We start from the raw sequence: 14,470 nt of genomic DNA, 5'->3' as shown, positions 1-14,470 counted from the left end.
GTAATCTCAGGTGGTGCGGTAATTGAAACCATGTTATCAGCATTATTCTGCATCGCAAACTAGCTGTCCAGCTAACTTGGCTAAATTGAACTTACAATACTTTCATCTTGAAGACTGTAGATTCAAACCTTATTGTAGAGATCAGTAGGTTACATTTCAGTAGAAATCTGAAAGTGTGCTGCAATGGTAGATGTAGATTAAAATGTGACCCTTTCTTTGGGCATGGACCTAAAACATCATTTGGTACAACTTGCTCGACTTGGAGCTCCCTAGTGACCTGATTAATAGTTATTCCTCAACAAACATCACTAAAACTCACATTATTTATTATTTCAATACTGTTTGTGAGACCATGCATTGCTCACATTTGCTGTATTTCTGTACATTACAGAATTACATCTTTAGCTATTGTGTGTTTTAGGCACCCTGAGGGCACGAAAGTTGTATAAATGCAAATCCTTCCTGCTTTCATTTACTTTAAAAATCACAAGATTCATTTTATGGCAAAAAAATAGAAAAATGTTCATGATGAATAAGAAATTTTAATTATTATAACGCAACAATGAGACTAGTATGTTGTCCAAAATACAATACATATAGTGCATTTACTTACAGATGAAATAAAACAGCAATTTAAATGTCAAAACTGAGTTCATATTCGTTTGAGCTGAATTTTTGATTTAGTTTAGATTATGCCACTTGCTCTCTGCATTGACTGGACTGTGCAAGCTATTCTTCCTGAAGATATTTACAGGTCAGTTTAAGTATTAATTCCAAACAGTCCAAAATGGAAGCTGAATATAATGGTATTTCAAGTATACCGAAATTGGTCACCACTTACAAATTTTGCCTGTGTTGGTAAACTATAAAACACATTGAAAATACTGCCTGCTGTATTTTTATATTACATTTCCGCTTGTTAATCCAATTCCCTTTACCATCTCTAAAAATTCAAAGAAAAACTGGCTAATTTTAGGTGTTAAATGCAGAATACCACATTTAAGATTTCTTGAGTAGCTTTACTTTTTACTTAACTACTAATGTGCATTACCTCATCCATTTTTTCATAGTTTGATCATACCTGTCAAAAGTAAGCCTTGGTCAAATAGATCTTCCATATCTACTCTAAAGATTATTATATATTGGCCTACAATTTCCTAACTTGAAATTTGGTGTTTGATCAGTTGTACCAGAATTACCACCTCAAAAATTACAGACATGCAAAGCGTGTAGGGTTGGATATTTGTCTCAAGCAGTAGCACAAATCAGAAAAGCCTAGGTTCAGCTGCTCTTTAAATGAAGAAGTTAATATTCTGTTTCACTGACTGCATCAGAAGTGAATTTAGTGAGCTCATTGCTTATTTTGCATCACCACCATGATGAACTTCTAACCAAAGTTCCTTGTAGTTTTTCACATCATGGCACAAAATGCAGTTAATCTGGAATTATAAGGTTCTTTCAAAACACATAAGGAAGACAGCCTTGCTTGTTTCCTGTGCACAAGCTTTTTATCAGTCAAATCCTAGTCCAGCCATACGAATATTTTGTTGGAACTGTTATGTCATAATACTTTCACAGAACTGTATGATCAGATTTACTTACTATATGATGGCATGCATCATGCAAAAGAGATTGAGAATATGAAGGTGGGTTGAGATAGTGCAGTATAATTTAGTTAAACTAATACAATACTTCTTGGAAACCAATCTTTTACAGCGTACAAACATGCAATCAAAGACAGAATATTACTGGCAATTTCTGTCCCAGGAATATAATAAGGTCTAAATTTATTTGTGTTTTTTTAATATTGAAACAAACTTTGTCACAGAGATATAAATGACCTGTTTATTTAGAAGTCAATCCCACTTACAGAAACACTAAAAATTACAATGGACCAATGACGATTTAATACAATTAATAAAAATACTTCAAACTTAACGTTTTTTTGTTAAAAGCAAATAGAAAAGACACCCAGGAGCTCGGACGATACGTTTTAGACTGACAGTTATACCTTACAGGTTTAAATACTGGCTTCGATGGATATCCGAACTAACATTCCTCTGTGCACAAGTTTCATAAACTCTACATGGAATACTTTGCACACAAAGTTTTATTGAATCAGGACAGTTGCAACTGAAACAAGACCAATCCTGCACCATGTCCTGTCGGCCAATCAACAGCTGTAAAATTCACCAATTACATCATCCTGATGAGGAGGAAAAGGCTCAAACTGGATAAAACAAAAATCAATTCTCCAAAGATTTAAAAACAAGAAATAATACAAAGACTTGGTCTTCGAGCACAAGTGCGAGGAATCTAAATATAGAGAGAGAACAAATTCTGTGTCAGGAACTTCAACTTTGATTTGAATAGGTTATAATTGAGGAGTACTTTGGAAAAGAATAAGATGAACCCAAGCATATTCGTTAAACTCCACTGTTAGACTATCTCATCGTAAAATGCAGATAAGCATGTCCAAATACTTCTTTTGTTGTCGCAAAAGATCTATGTTTAATATAAACTATAGTGGCTATTAATATTTAAGATAAACAGTCTTATTTTGGAAAAAATAAGCATTTTTTTAGTTAGCATAAAGTGGTATATGGGAGCTGCAAGAAATGAAGTAGTATTTACTTGAGTTCTGTAACTGGATCAAAAAGGGAATGGATAGTTCATGTTAAAACATGGTTAAAATTCTAGATCTTACATTGTTCAGATCTGCATTTATTCCAATTATTGAAAATCAGAAGCATATTGAAGAATCCCTCCCTATTCTTCCTCTTTTCCTCAAACATTGGATTCTTAGAATTAAAATAAAACTTTGTTTGTTATAAAGGAATATCCTGGGCACAGTGCTAAACAAGTGGTGATGCTGCACCATCCTTATCAAGATCTAGGCTGGCCACTTGCTGTACCAGATGATACATGATATTTTTGTTCAAATAATTGCGGCAGAACCTATAAATGTATTTAAAGAATGGGAGTGGTATCTTGCAGAGTATAAACTTTAGTTTCCTCACAACATTCATAATATTTTTAAGAAAATGTCTTTAAGTTAACTAAATTCTAATATTACAACAACATAAACCTGTAAAAAGAGTTAACACATCACAGTATTTCAAAGGAAACATAAGGTTATTTATTGTACTGGAAGAAACTAGTTAATGATCTTTAATAAATAGGAGATTGTATTTATTTATTTTGTTTGTCTCATGCAATTCATTTGTAACTCTTTGTCATGTTATTCACATTCATTACCAGTGTTGTTACTCTTCAATTTCAGTGGTTCTTAGTACAGAATCCTCTCCCAAAACTCTGCACAGTTCATTCAGTCGTTGTTGCATTTGTGGGACTCCGGCTAGTTGAGATTCAAGTCTTTGCTTTTCTTCAGCCAAAGAAAGTCGAGTAGCAGTATCCAATTGTTCAAATCGCCAGCCACCCTCCCCATCAAACTGTAACAAGTGTGTGTGGTATTTCCTATAAAAATTGAATCAAATTAACCTTATGGATATTCCTTCCAATCAACAAATATTGAAACTTCAGATTAAAACAAAGCATTGAGCTTGTTTTTGCTGTTATTCTACACCATGATAAATTTATTTTGAGAATATATATCAGTTTCCTTTATATCATTCAATAATTCAACAAGAACCATTCGTATTCCAGAAGTCATGTAACATTCCAACAGCTTGTGACAGTTACAGAGGAATTGAAATTTCTATCAATACAAGTTGATTTCTTATGGCATTACTCACTGAAAAGGTTTCATCCTGTAACTTTAATAGACGTACATGTTAGCAACTGACAAGGAAGCTTCAATTCCACTGAAAATTTGGAAAAAAGTCAAAGGGAAGGAGAACTCAAGAGCGATTAATAATGGAGGCAATAGGACCCAAAAAGAAGGTGCAAAAACTGGCAAAAGGGCACTTTAGCTGAATGCTCGGAGCGTTCGAAACAAGGTGGATGAGTTGACGGCACAAATCGTGGCAAATGGATATGATTTAGTGGTCATTACAGAGACATGATTGCAAGATGGTCATGACTGGGAGTTCAATATCCAGGCGTATCAAACTATTCGGAAGGACAGGCAGGAAGGTAAGGGAGGTGGGTGTTGCTCTGATGTTTAAGGATGATATCAAGGCTGTGGTGAGAGATGATATAGGTTCTATTGAACAAAAGGTTGAATTCATCTGGGTGGAAATTAGGAATAGCAGGGAGAAGTAGTCACTGAAAGGTATGGTTTAGAGGCCACCATATAATGACGTCGTGGTGCGGCGGGCAATAAAAGTAGAAATAGCAAATGCATGTAAAAATGGTACAGCAATTATCATGGGGGATTTTAATCTACACATCGATTGGTCAAACCAGGCCGGTCATGGCAGCCTTGAGGAGGGGTTCATAGAATGCATCCGCGATAATTTCCTTGAACAATATGTAACGGAACCTACGAGGGAGCAAGCTATCCTAAATCTAGTCCTGTGTAATGAGACAGGAATAATTAATGATCTCACAGTTAGGGATCCTCTCAGAAGGAGCAATCACAGCATGGTCGAATTTAAAATACAGATGGAACATGAGAAGATTAAATCCAGTATCTATGTCCTGTGCACAAACAAAGGAAACTATGAAGGAAAGAGGGAGGAGTTAGCTAAGGTAGAATGGCAACAAAGATTTTATGGTGGGTCAATTGCGGAACAGTGGAGAACTTTCAAAATGATTTTTCACAGTGCTCACTGAAGTATATTCCAGTGATAAAAAAGAACTGTAGGAAAAGAGAGAGCCAGCCATGGTTGTCTAAGGAAATAAAGGAAAGTATCAGACTGAAAAAAAATTCAAAAAAGCAGAGTAGTGGGAAACTGGTAGACTTGGAAATCGTTAAAGGCCAACAGAAAGCCACAAAAGAACTTATAAAGACAGGTAAGATAGATTATGACAGTAAACTAGCTCAGAATTTAAAGACAGGCAGCAAAAGTTTCTATAAATATGTAAATCATACAAGAGTGGCAAAAGTAAACATTGGTCCTTTAGAGGATGAGAAGGCCAATTTAATAGTTGGGAATGCGGAAATGGCCGAGACATTAAACAGTTATTTCGTGTCGGTCTTCACAGTAGAAGACACAAATAACATGCAGATAACTAATGGCAGGAAGGTTATAGCAGGTGAGGACATAGAAACTACCATTATCACTAAGGAGGCAGTACTGGGCAAGCTAATGGGGTTAAAGGTAGACAAGTCTCCTGGCCCTAATGAAATGCATCCCAGGGTATTAAAAGAGGTGATGGCAGAAATAGCCTATGCACGAGTAATTATTTACCAAAATTCACTGGACTCTGGGGTGGTTCCCACAGATTGGAAAACAGCCAATGTGGCACCACTGTTTAAAAAAGGAAGTAGACAAAAAGCAGGTAACTCTCGGCCAGTTAGCTTAACTCCAGTAGTGGGGAAAATGCTTGAATCTATCATCAAGGAAGAAATAGCAAGATATCTGGATATAAATTGTCCCATTGGAAACACCCAGCATGGGTTCATGAAGGGTAGGTCATGGTTAACTAATTTGGTGGGATTCTTTGAGGACATTACTTGTATGGTGGACAATGGGGAACCTGTGGGTGTGGTGTATCTGGATTTCCAGAAGGCATTTGACAAGGTTCTACACCAAAGGCTGCTACATAAGATAAAGTTCCACGGTATTACAGGTAATGAATTGGTATGGATAGAGGATTGGTTGACCAGTAGAAAACAAAGAGTAGGGCTAAATGGGAGTTTTTCTGGTTGGCAGTCAGTGGCTCAGATGACACTGAGGTGAGTGGTAGAGCAAAGTGTGCAGAAGACACTGAAAGTCTACGTGAGTGGGCAAAGGTCTGGCAGATGGAGTACTATGTTGATAACTGTGAGGTCATCCATTTTGGTAGGAATAACAGCAAAATGGACTATGTTGTAAATAGCGAAAAATTGCAGCACGCTGCTGTGCAGAGGGACTTGGGTGTCCTTGTGCATGAATCGCTAAAAGTAGGATTGCAGATGCAGCCGGTGATTAAAAAGGCAAATGGAATTTTTTCTGCCATTGCTAGAGGGATGAAGTTTAAAAACAAAGAGGCTATCCTGCAGCTGTATAGGGTCCTGGTGAGGCCACATCTGGCGTACCTGGCGTGCAGTTTTGATCTCCTTACTTGAGAAGAGATATACTAGCATTGGAAGGGGTGCAGAGGAGAATCACTCAGTTGATTCCAGAGTTGGGAGGGTTGGATTATGAGGACAGACTGAGTAGTCTGGGATTATACTCACTGGAATTCAGAAAAATGAGGGGAGATCTTATAGAAACATACAACATTATGAAGGGAACAGATAAGGTGAAGGCAGGGAGGTTGTTTCTGCTAGCTGGTAAAACTAGGACTAGAGGGAATCGCCTCAAAATAAAGGGAAGCAGACATAGGACTGAGGTCAGGAGGAACTTCTTCACCCAAAGGGTTGCAAATCTGTGGAATGCCCCGCCCAGTGAAGCAGCTGAAGCTACCTCGCTGAATGTTTTTAAGGCAAGGCTAGATAAATTTTTGAACAGTAAAGGAATTAAGGGTTATGGTGAATGGGCGGATAAGTGGAGCTGAGTCTCAAAAAGATCAGCCACGATCTTATTAAATGACGGAGCAGGCTCGAGGGGCCAGATAGCCTACTCCTGCTCCTAGTTCTTATGAGGATTTTAAAAGGCACTTAATAAGGCGCCAGAAAACTGCAAAGCAAAAATTAGGAAAAGGAATGCTGAGTATTAGCAGATACGTAGGAGATGTAAAACAAACAAAAGTAGTTTACAATTGCTTTTATAATGACAGAATATACATAAAATATCATTTAGATTTGTGTGAAATAACATTTTTCTTCTCTATTTGTACATTATTGCTAAAATTATAAACTAATTATAATGAGAGACTTTAATTATCTGAATACGAACTAGTAGTGCCGTCATGTAAAAGGAAGAGAAGTTCAAGAATGTCTACAGTGTGTTCAGGAGAATTTACTTGAGTAGGATGTTTCCAATCCAACAAGTCAGGCAGCACTGCAGGACACAGTTCTTCAGAATTAGGGCCAAGTGGGCCAACTGTCAGTAGAGGAACATTTAGTGGTCAGGGATCATTGCATCATAAGGTTTTGGTTGGCTTTGGAAAAGCCAAAGAACAATCCATGGTAATTGGGGAAAAGTCAATTCCAATGGAGTATAATGGTTTTGAAGCAAGGCAGTTACTTAACAATTGACTCCATTTAAAGAAGAGATAGTTCAGGCACTTTGAAAATGTAATCAATTGAAGAGTAAAAGGTACAGCAAACAAATCTACAGCTCCCTGGATGAATAAAAGAGAATAAAAATTAAGAAGAAGAGAAGAAAGATTGCTTATGACACATCAGGTGCACACTGCAACGGAGTGTATGGCTGAATACAAGAGGGGTTTTGAAAAAGCAAGTATGAAAAGCGAAAGACGTCTATGGGCATTTAAATAGTAAAAAGGTTGTAAAAGGAGGAATGGAGCAAATTAGGCATCAAAACATAGACTTATGACTGAGCTATCAGCTGAATACAATACAACTGCCTTTGTTGAGGATGAAGATAATGCAGTGAAGAAGTTTATTGAAGTATTTAAAACTGAGGAAGCATCAACAGGCTGTCTGTACTTAAATTTGGACAAATTGGAAGAGATGCACCAAAGGAGACAAAGGGCAGCAAAAGTGGAAGCTATGAAGGTACTGGCCATAATTTTCCAGTCATTCTTTGAATCAGGACCAGTGCTAGAGGACCAGAGGATTACAGATGTTTCACCCTTGATCAAATTAGGATATAAATATAAACCCAGAAACTACAGGCTAGGAGGTTTAAACATTGTGGTGGGAAAGTTTCCGGACATGACAATTTAGGACAAAGATCAAGAATCAGATGGCACAAATTTAAGATAGTTGGCAAGAGAAACAATTCTGAAATATGGAAAAAAAACATTTTTATGCAGCAAGCAGTTAAGAACTGGAATCAACTGCCTGAAAGTCCGTTGGAGGTAGGTTCTGTCAAGGTGAAATTGGATTATTATCTCAAAAGAAAGAATGTACATAACTATAAGAAGGCAGGAGTGAAGAGATGAATTGCTTCTTCAGAGAACCAGCACAGACACTGGCATCTGGATGATCTTCTGTCTTGAACTATTCTATGTAATGAGGCGGACATTTACATCACATCAACAACGAATGAAACTGAAGTTTGCTGTACCAACTTAGGGATCATGGCAAACATGGCTACACAGAAGCAGGAGTAGGCCATATCATCATGCCTATTGCACCATTCTAGATTATGGCAAAATGTCTATTTTTACAACATTTTCCTATGCTAACTACATTTCCATTTATGTCATTAATATTTAAATTAATCTTTATCTTGATCAGACTCAATTACTGAGCTTCACAGAAGGATGCGGCAGGCTGTAGATTTAGCTGAAGGCTGTTGTTCAGACCATCTCTGCTTTTTCTTTCTTTTTCTCATTTTAGGTTTGGAACTGTGAGCTAAAGTTGAGAATCAAATTTTGAATTTTGAACTTTTTTTTTAAAAGAACAAGAACAAACAAACTTATACCTGCATGTGGGAACTGGCCTGGAAAGATAAGTACAGGTTAATTATTGCAGATTTTTGGCACCAGAATGTGCTATGCTCAAGGGCTCGCAGTTCGTTGGATGGATGTTGTATTAGTCAATTAAGGAAAGGTCAGTGCTGGCATGCCAAACACAGACGATGTTGAAAAAAAACTAAAGCGAAATCGCAGACTGAACAGGTTTTGACAGGGCTTTTGGGCAGAAGGCTGTGTGCTCTGAAGCTGCTGGACTGGGAAAGTGTGCTTGAGTATTACACTCCCTCTAGTTTTATAGGTCATTAAAAAATTAATGAATGTTCTAAGAACCCCAGTTTATACGAAATAAGTGTTTATCCGAGCTTTCTGGAACCTGTTTGCATTAACCGGAATTCAACAGATACAATCTCATGTGCCTTTAATACAATGTATCATTAAAGGAATTTCATTATAGCTTGGTAGTCATTATCAAAATAGTTATTGAACCAGCCAGTTACATTTTTTTTCTTTCTAATTTATCCCTTAAAGATGTCTGTGTGTGTGGGGGGGCTACAATTAAAATAAAAAAGGGTTTAAAAATCAGACATTCATTAATTACATTGTACTCAAATTACAGTATGAACAATAAACAGTTTATTTCTGTTTAAGTTATAATGATGTTTCAATGTCTGATATCTGTTATTCTTAAAGTATGTTTCAGAAGAATTGGGCAGTTTTAACAGTCGCATTATTTTAATTTCACTTCTCTTGGGTAATAAGGCAGAACAAGTGACTGAAGTGATCGTAGGGAACAATTTGGATCCAGTAATCATAATTCCATTTATTTTAAAATAGTTATTGAAAAGGTTCGTGCGTGAAATGAACTGCCAGAGGAAGTAATGGAAGTGGGTGCAGTTACAATATTTAAAACGTTAGATTAGCACACGAACAAGCAATATTTGGATATGCGCCAAGTGCAGGCAGATGGGACTAGTTCAGTTTGGGATTATGGTCAGCATGGATTGGTTGGACCAAAGAGTCTGTTTCCATGCTGTATGACTCTACGACACTATATTGTGCAGCCAATATTACTGAGTCTGATTTGGTCTGGCTTGCTATCCCAGACAATAATGCTGTCTATTCAGAATAATCTGAGAAAATATAATGTTGGGCTATAGTCTGCTACCATTAGTGGGAAGACCTGGAGCAACCAAATAACAGGATCAGTGAAATATTGGGAATGGTGGGGAGATTGCGGGATTGTGAAACATAGATGTACTTGACAGTGGATAGGCTGATTCCTCTAAGAATTCTTAAAGACTATTATGGCATCCATTTCCAAAACAATTAAAAAATAAAATTTGTAATTGATTTACTGGAACATTTTACCATTACTTGTTCTGTTAATTTTTAAAAGAGAAGGTTTGCAATTTTTCTGTAGGATGCCCATTTTATAAATGTTGGCATACTCCTGGAGAATCAGATTTTAAGCAATATCAGCCACCCAAAGGAAAATAGTACTCTAATTGCAGGAAAAAATAAACATGAATAATGCCTAATCAAGTCAACAAACAAGAAAAAAAACATTTGACATTTGATATAATGAACCTGATTCAAATTTGCAGAAAGTCACATCAATTCTGATTTCAACTTTGTAATTTCATAGGGAGGTAGCTTAGGATAGACTAACATTTTCTATGTTTGAAATTGAACTACTTTTTCAATTTCCATTACTTCAACTGTACTTTCATTTGAATATTGTCTCTTAAATAAAAACTGAGCATTTAGATTTTATTTATCTGTTTTAGCAGTTAAATTAATCACCAATTATGATTACTGCACTTCAGCATTTCCAGAAAAATATTTGGAACATATTGTGATTCCCATTAATATGGTTAAGTATTGCTTTGTATTTGATGTATTGCTTCAGGTAAGAAAGACCAAAATATTAGATCAACAAATTTAATTCATTCATCCATTACTGTCTCATAATGATGCTGTATCTGGAATCAGGCTCTGCTAGCAAACTTGTTCTTAATGGAAAATGACGCAACAGATCAGTGTGTGCGCATATTTTTCTTTCCAGCTTTTGTAATGGAGTAGCTACTCACCATAGAGACGGCCTGTGAGTAATGGAAAGCAATGAGATCCCAAATTCCTTTGCAGTTTGAAATATCTTGCCTTCAACATCAAGGCTCACAGCACTTGTGCATTCATCCAGCAATGCATATTTTGGTCTAAACAAACACATTAAATAAACAGTATAATACAAGAAAAACTTATGTTTTCAATAACGCAAATAAGAGCCTTGAATGTTTTCGTTAAACTGTAACCAATGAGGCCAACTTGTCCTTGCAATCGTTATGCTCCAATTGAGACTCCTCCTGCTCCTTTTAAATCGAGCCCAATCTTGTATAAAATTTTACATGGGATGTGGGTATAAGTGGCAAGAGCAGTATTTATTGCTCACTGTTCATTAACTGACTGTCTCCCTAGGCCATTTCAGAGGGCAGTTAAGACTTCAGCATATTTATGTGAAGCTGGAGTCATGTAAATCAATTATCAGAGTGGTTAAGGATTTCTATGCATAAAGGACATTAATGAACCAGATGGGTTTTTATGAAAGTCGGCAATGTTTACATAGTCACTATTAGACAAGTTGTTGTCATTTATTTAAGTTTGGAACATTTGTTTTAACTCCAGATTTTACTGAATTCAAAATTTCACCAGTATCCTGGACTCTGCAATATTAGTCCAGTGACATTACCACATGCCACCACCTCTATAATAATCTTCTATTCTTTTCACATTTCTGATTATCTCGTAACTTCAACTAAGATAACAAATAAAGATAATAAGTGCTTCAAAAAGAGTCCAGAGTTGAGGAAAGACTAGCATAATTTATTTATTTCAATTCTTTGCAATGGAATAAGAGGGAAAGATGTTCAAAGTCTCTAAAATTCAGAAACCCAGTGTTCTGAACAAAGTATAAAACTTGGAATGTGAGTACAAAACTAGGCAAATTTAGCACTAAATTAACTTGCACCAAGTGCAGATAGCAATGAGATATCCCCTTCCAAATATCTCCCTTCTACTGAGTGAAAGGTAAATTGAATGGACACCCAGCAAGACAATCATCACCTTTATGGAAAATGCTGAATGAATATCTGGCCAGAGAAGGGACTGAGCATTGGAAATTAGATATAACAAGACCATTAGACATAGGAGTGGAAGTAAGGCCATTCAGCCCATCGAGTCCACTCCGCCATTTAAATCATGGCAGATGGACATTTCAACTCCACTTCCCTGCACTCTCCCCATAGCCCTTGATTCCTTGTGAGATCAAGAATTTATTGATCTCTGCCTTGAAGGCATTTAACATCCTGGCCTCCACTGCACTCCGTGGCAATGAATTCCACAAGCCAACCACTCTCTGGTTGAAGAAATGTCTCCTCCTTTCCGTTTTAAATTTACCCCCTCTAATTCTAAGACTGTGCCCACGGGTCCTAGTCTCCCTGCCTAATGGAAACAACTTCCCAGCATCCACCCTTTCTAAGCCATACATTATCTTGTAAATTTCTATTAGATCTCCCTTCAACCTTCTAAACTCTAATGAATACAATCCCAGGATCCTTAGCCATTCATCGTACGTTAAACCTACCATTCCAGGGATCATCCGTGTGAATCTCCGCTGAACATGCTCCAGTGCCAGTATGTCCTTCCTGAGGTGTGGGGGCCCGAAATTGGGCACAGTATTCTAAATGGGGCCTAACTGGAGCTTAATAAAGTCTCAGAAGCACATCACTGCTTTTATATTCCAACCATCTTGAGATAAACTACAACATTACATTCGCTTTCTTAATCACGGACTCTACCTGCAAGTTAACTTTTAGAGAATCTTGGACCAACACTCCCAGGTCCCTTTGTACTTCTGCTTTACGAATTTTCGCACCGTTTAGAAAATAGTCTATGCCTGTACTTTTTTTTCCAAAGTGCAAAACCTCGCATTTGCTCACATTGAATTTCATCAGCCATTTCCTGGACCACTCTCCTAAACTGTCTAAATCTTTCTGCAGTCTCCCCACCTTCTCAGTACTACCTGCCTGTCCACCTATCTTCGTATCATCAGCAAACTTTGTCAGAATGTCCCCAGTCCCTTCATCCAGATCATTAATGTATAAAGTGAACAGCTGCACCCCCAACACTGAACACTGCGGGGCACCACTGGTCACCGGTCGCCATTCCGAAAAAGAGCCTTTTATCCCAACTCTCTGCGTTGTCAGACAGCCAATCCTCAATCCAAGCCAGCAGCTCCTCGAACACCATGAGCCCTCACCTGACTCAGCAGCCTCCCATGAGGCAACTTATCAAAAGCCTTTTGGGAGTCCAGATAGATAATATCAATATCATAATAAATATAGCATGCAGCAGTAGATATCTTCTCACTTGCCGGTCTTTATTCTTTTAGCAGTACGAGTTCATTTCTAAGTTCTGGAGAATATACAATGGTAACCATGGCTTTGCCCTTCTACTTCATTAAAAGAACATAATTACAGCAATTAATTACAACTGGTGTTGAATTAAAGTAATCAATAAATTTGAAAACTCCAAAAAAAGGCTGAATTGATCATGTGCAGAGGATACAAATACTTTGAGAAAGGTTCCAACAAAAATGTTTGAGTTCTGAGGAAGAGTCACTTGACCCAAAAAGTTAACTCTGATTTCTCTCCACAGATGCTGCTAGACCTACTGATCTTTTCCAGAAATTTCTGTTTAAGCCACCAGGATGGCATCTCAGCAAAATTTATGATCTTCATTTGTAGAAGTCTTTGTGCAATCTGGCTTAACATAACAACTATGATGGTTTCTGATAAAATTCAAGAAATTTGCATTGTTCACTCCAAATGGTTCATAACATTCCATATAGAATCTGCTACCACTCCTTCCCCTAGCTGATGATCAGGGAGCTGCAGGTTTTAAAGGCAACATTAGATAGTTGTGTCCATTAAAGCCTCACTGAAATCTTTGGCCAATTGGTAACTGTTTATCAATGTTATCCATGGGTTCCAAACAACACTTTAATGACAAGTATAAAATGACTACTTAGTGAAGTAAAGATCTTATGATCAACAAGTTATTACCCATGACATGTCATAAGCAGATTAGACAGATTGCTCCACTCTCCCACAAATGACCAGCAAAAAAAAAACATCCTCTACAAGATCCTCTGGCTCTGAATAGCTACATCTTCCCTCAGCTACTGATTTGTAGAAATTGTAGCAAAATCAGCCAGCTGGACCTCGTAAAATGATTCCCTGATTGGAGTTGTTAATCTGGTCCAATTAGGGAGCACTGGCTGACACAAAAAGGTTGAGCGTCACAAATATTGACACTCTGACATCTGACCCTATAGAAGGCAATGTTACAGTCAAGTCATGTATAAATAATGAGGTGACTTGGATGTGGAATTATTCCAATTCATCTTTTGCATTAACAAACTAAACAAAGTCTCAGACAGAAGGCCCATCTTCTATTACTGCAAAAAACGAGAATCACGTGATGATGAAGCAGCTACTACCGGGAGCCACTAACCACACACTCCACTGCCACCCTACCCAATCCCCTAAAATTCCCAACTATTTCCATCAATTTAGATCACAACTAAAACAGTGGTATGGGAATACTTACCTAAACCAACAGTAACACTGAAGCACAGAAGGCAGCAGGGTAGCACACCACTCTGCTCACTCAAAACCTTTGCAATATAGGAAATGAGTAACTGTTCAGATTTCCTAATTTGCTCTTCGGGAACAGTCACAATAAAAAGGCCTTTGTTGGAAACACATTTTTCAGTTCTGATCAATTTGGCCAGGATTTCTGCTACGTGGCAATC

At 37.3% G+C, this 14,470-nt stretch overlaps 1 protein-coding gene across 4 annotated transcripts in view; it reads right to left on the bottom strand.

Moving 5' to 3' along the window:
* Positions 1–522: 522 nt before the first annotated feature.
* Positions 523–14,470, bottom strand: part of LOC125463140 (ATP-binding cassette sub-family D member 2-like) — a 90,234-nt gene continuing 76,286 nt past the window's right edge. For 3 of the 4 annotated variants that reach the window (XM_048553931.2, XM_059654652.1, XM_059654653.1), the window contains 2 exons: positions 10,689–10,814; positions 523–3,477 (listed from right to left, as the gene is read on the bottom strand). In XM_048553931.2, coding sequence (XP_048409888.1) covers positions 3,267–3,477; positions 10,689–10,814 — 337 coding nt within the window. In that variant the 3' untranslated portion in view covers positions 523–3,266. The remainder of the gene's footprint in view (positions 3,478–10,688; positions 10,815–14,470) is intronic. The other variant, XM_048553932.2, reaches the window with a different exon arrangement.

Source organism: Stegostoma tigrinum, chromosome 25, assembly GCF_030684315.1.
Source record: "Stegostoma tigrinum isolate sSteTig4 chromosome 25, sSteTig4.hap1, whole genome shotgun sequence".
Taxonomy (NCBI): Eukaryota; Metazoa; Chordata; class Chondrichthyes; order Orectolobiformes; family Stegostomatidae; genus Stegostoma; species Stegostoma tigrinum.
Note: the sequence above shows the minus strand (reverse complement) of the source record. Positions and strands in the feature narration are given on the sequence as shown.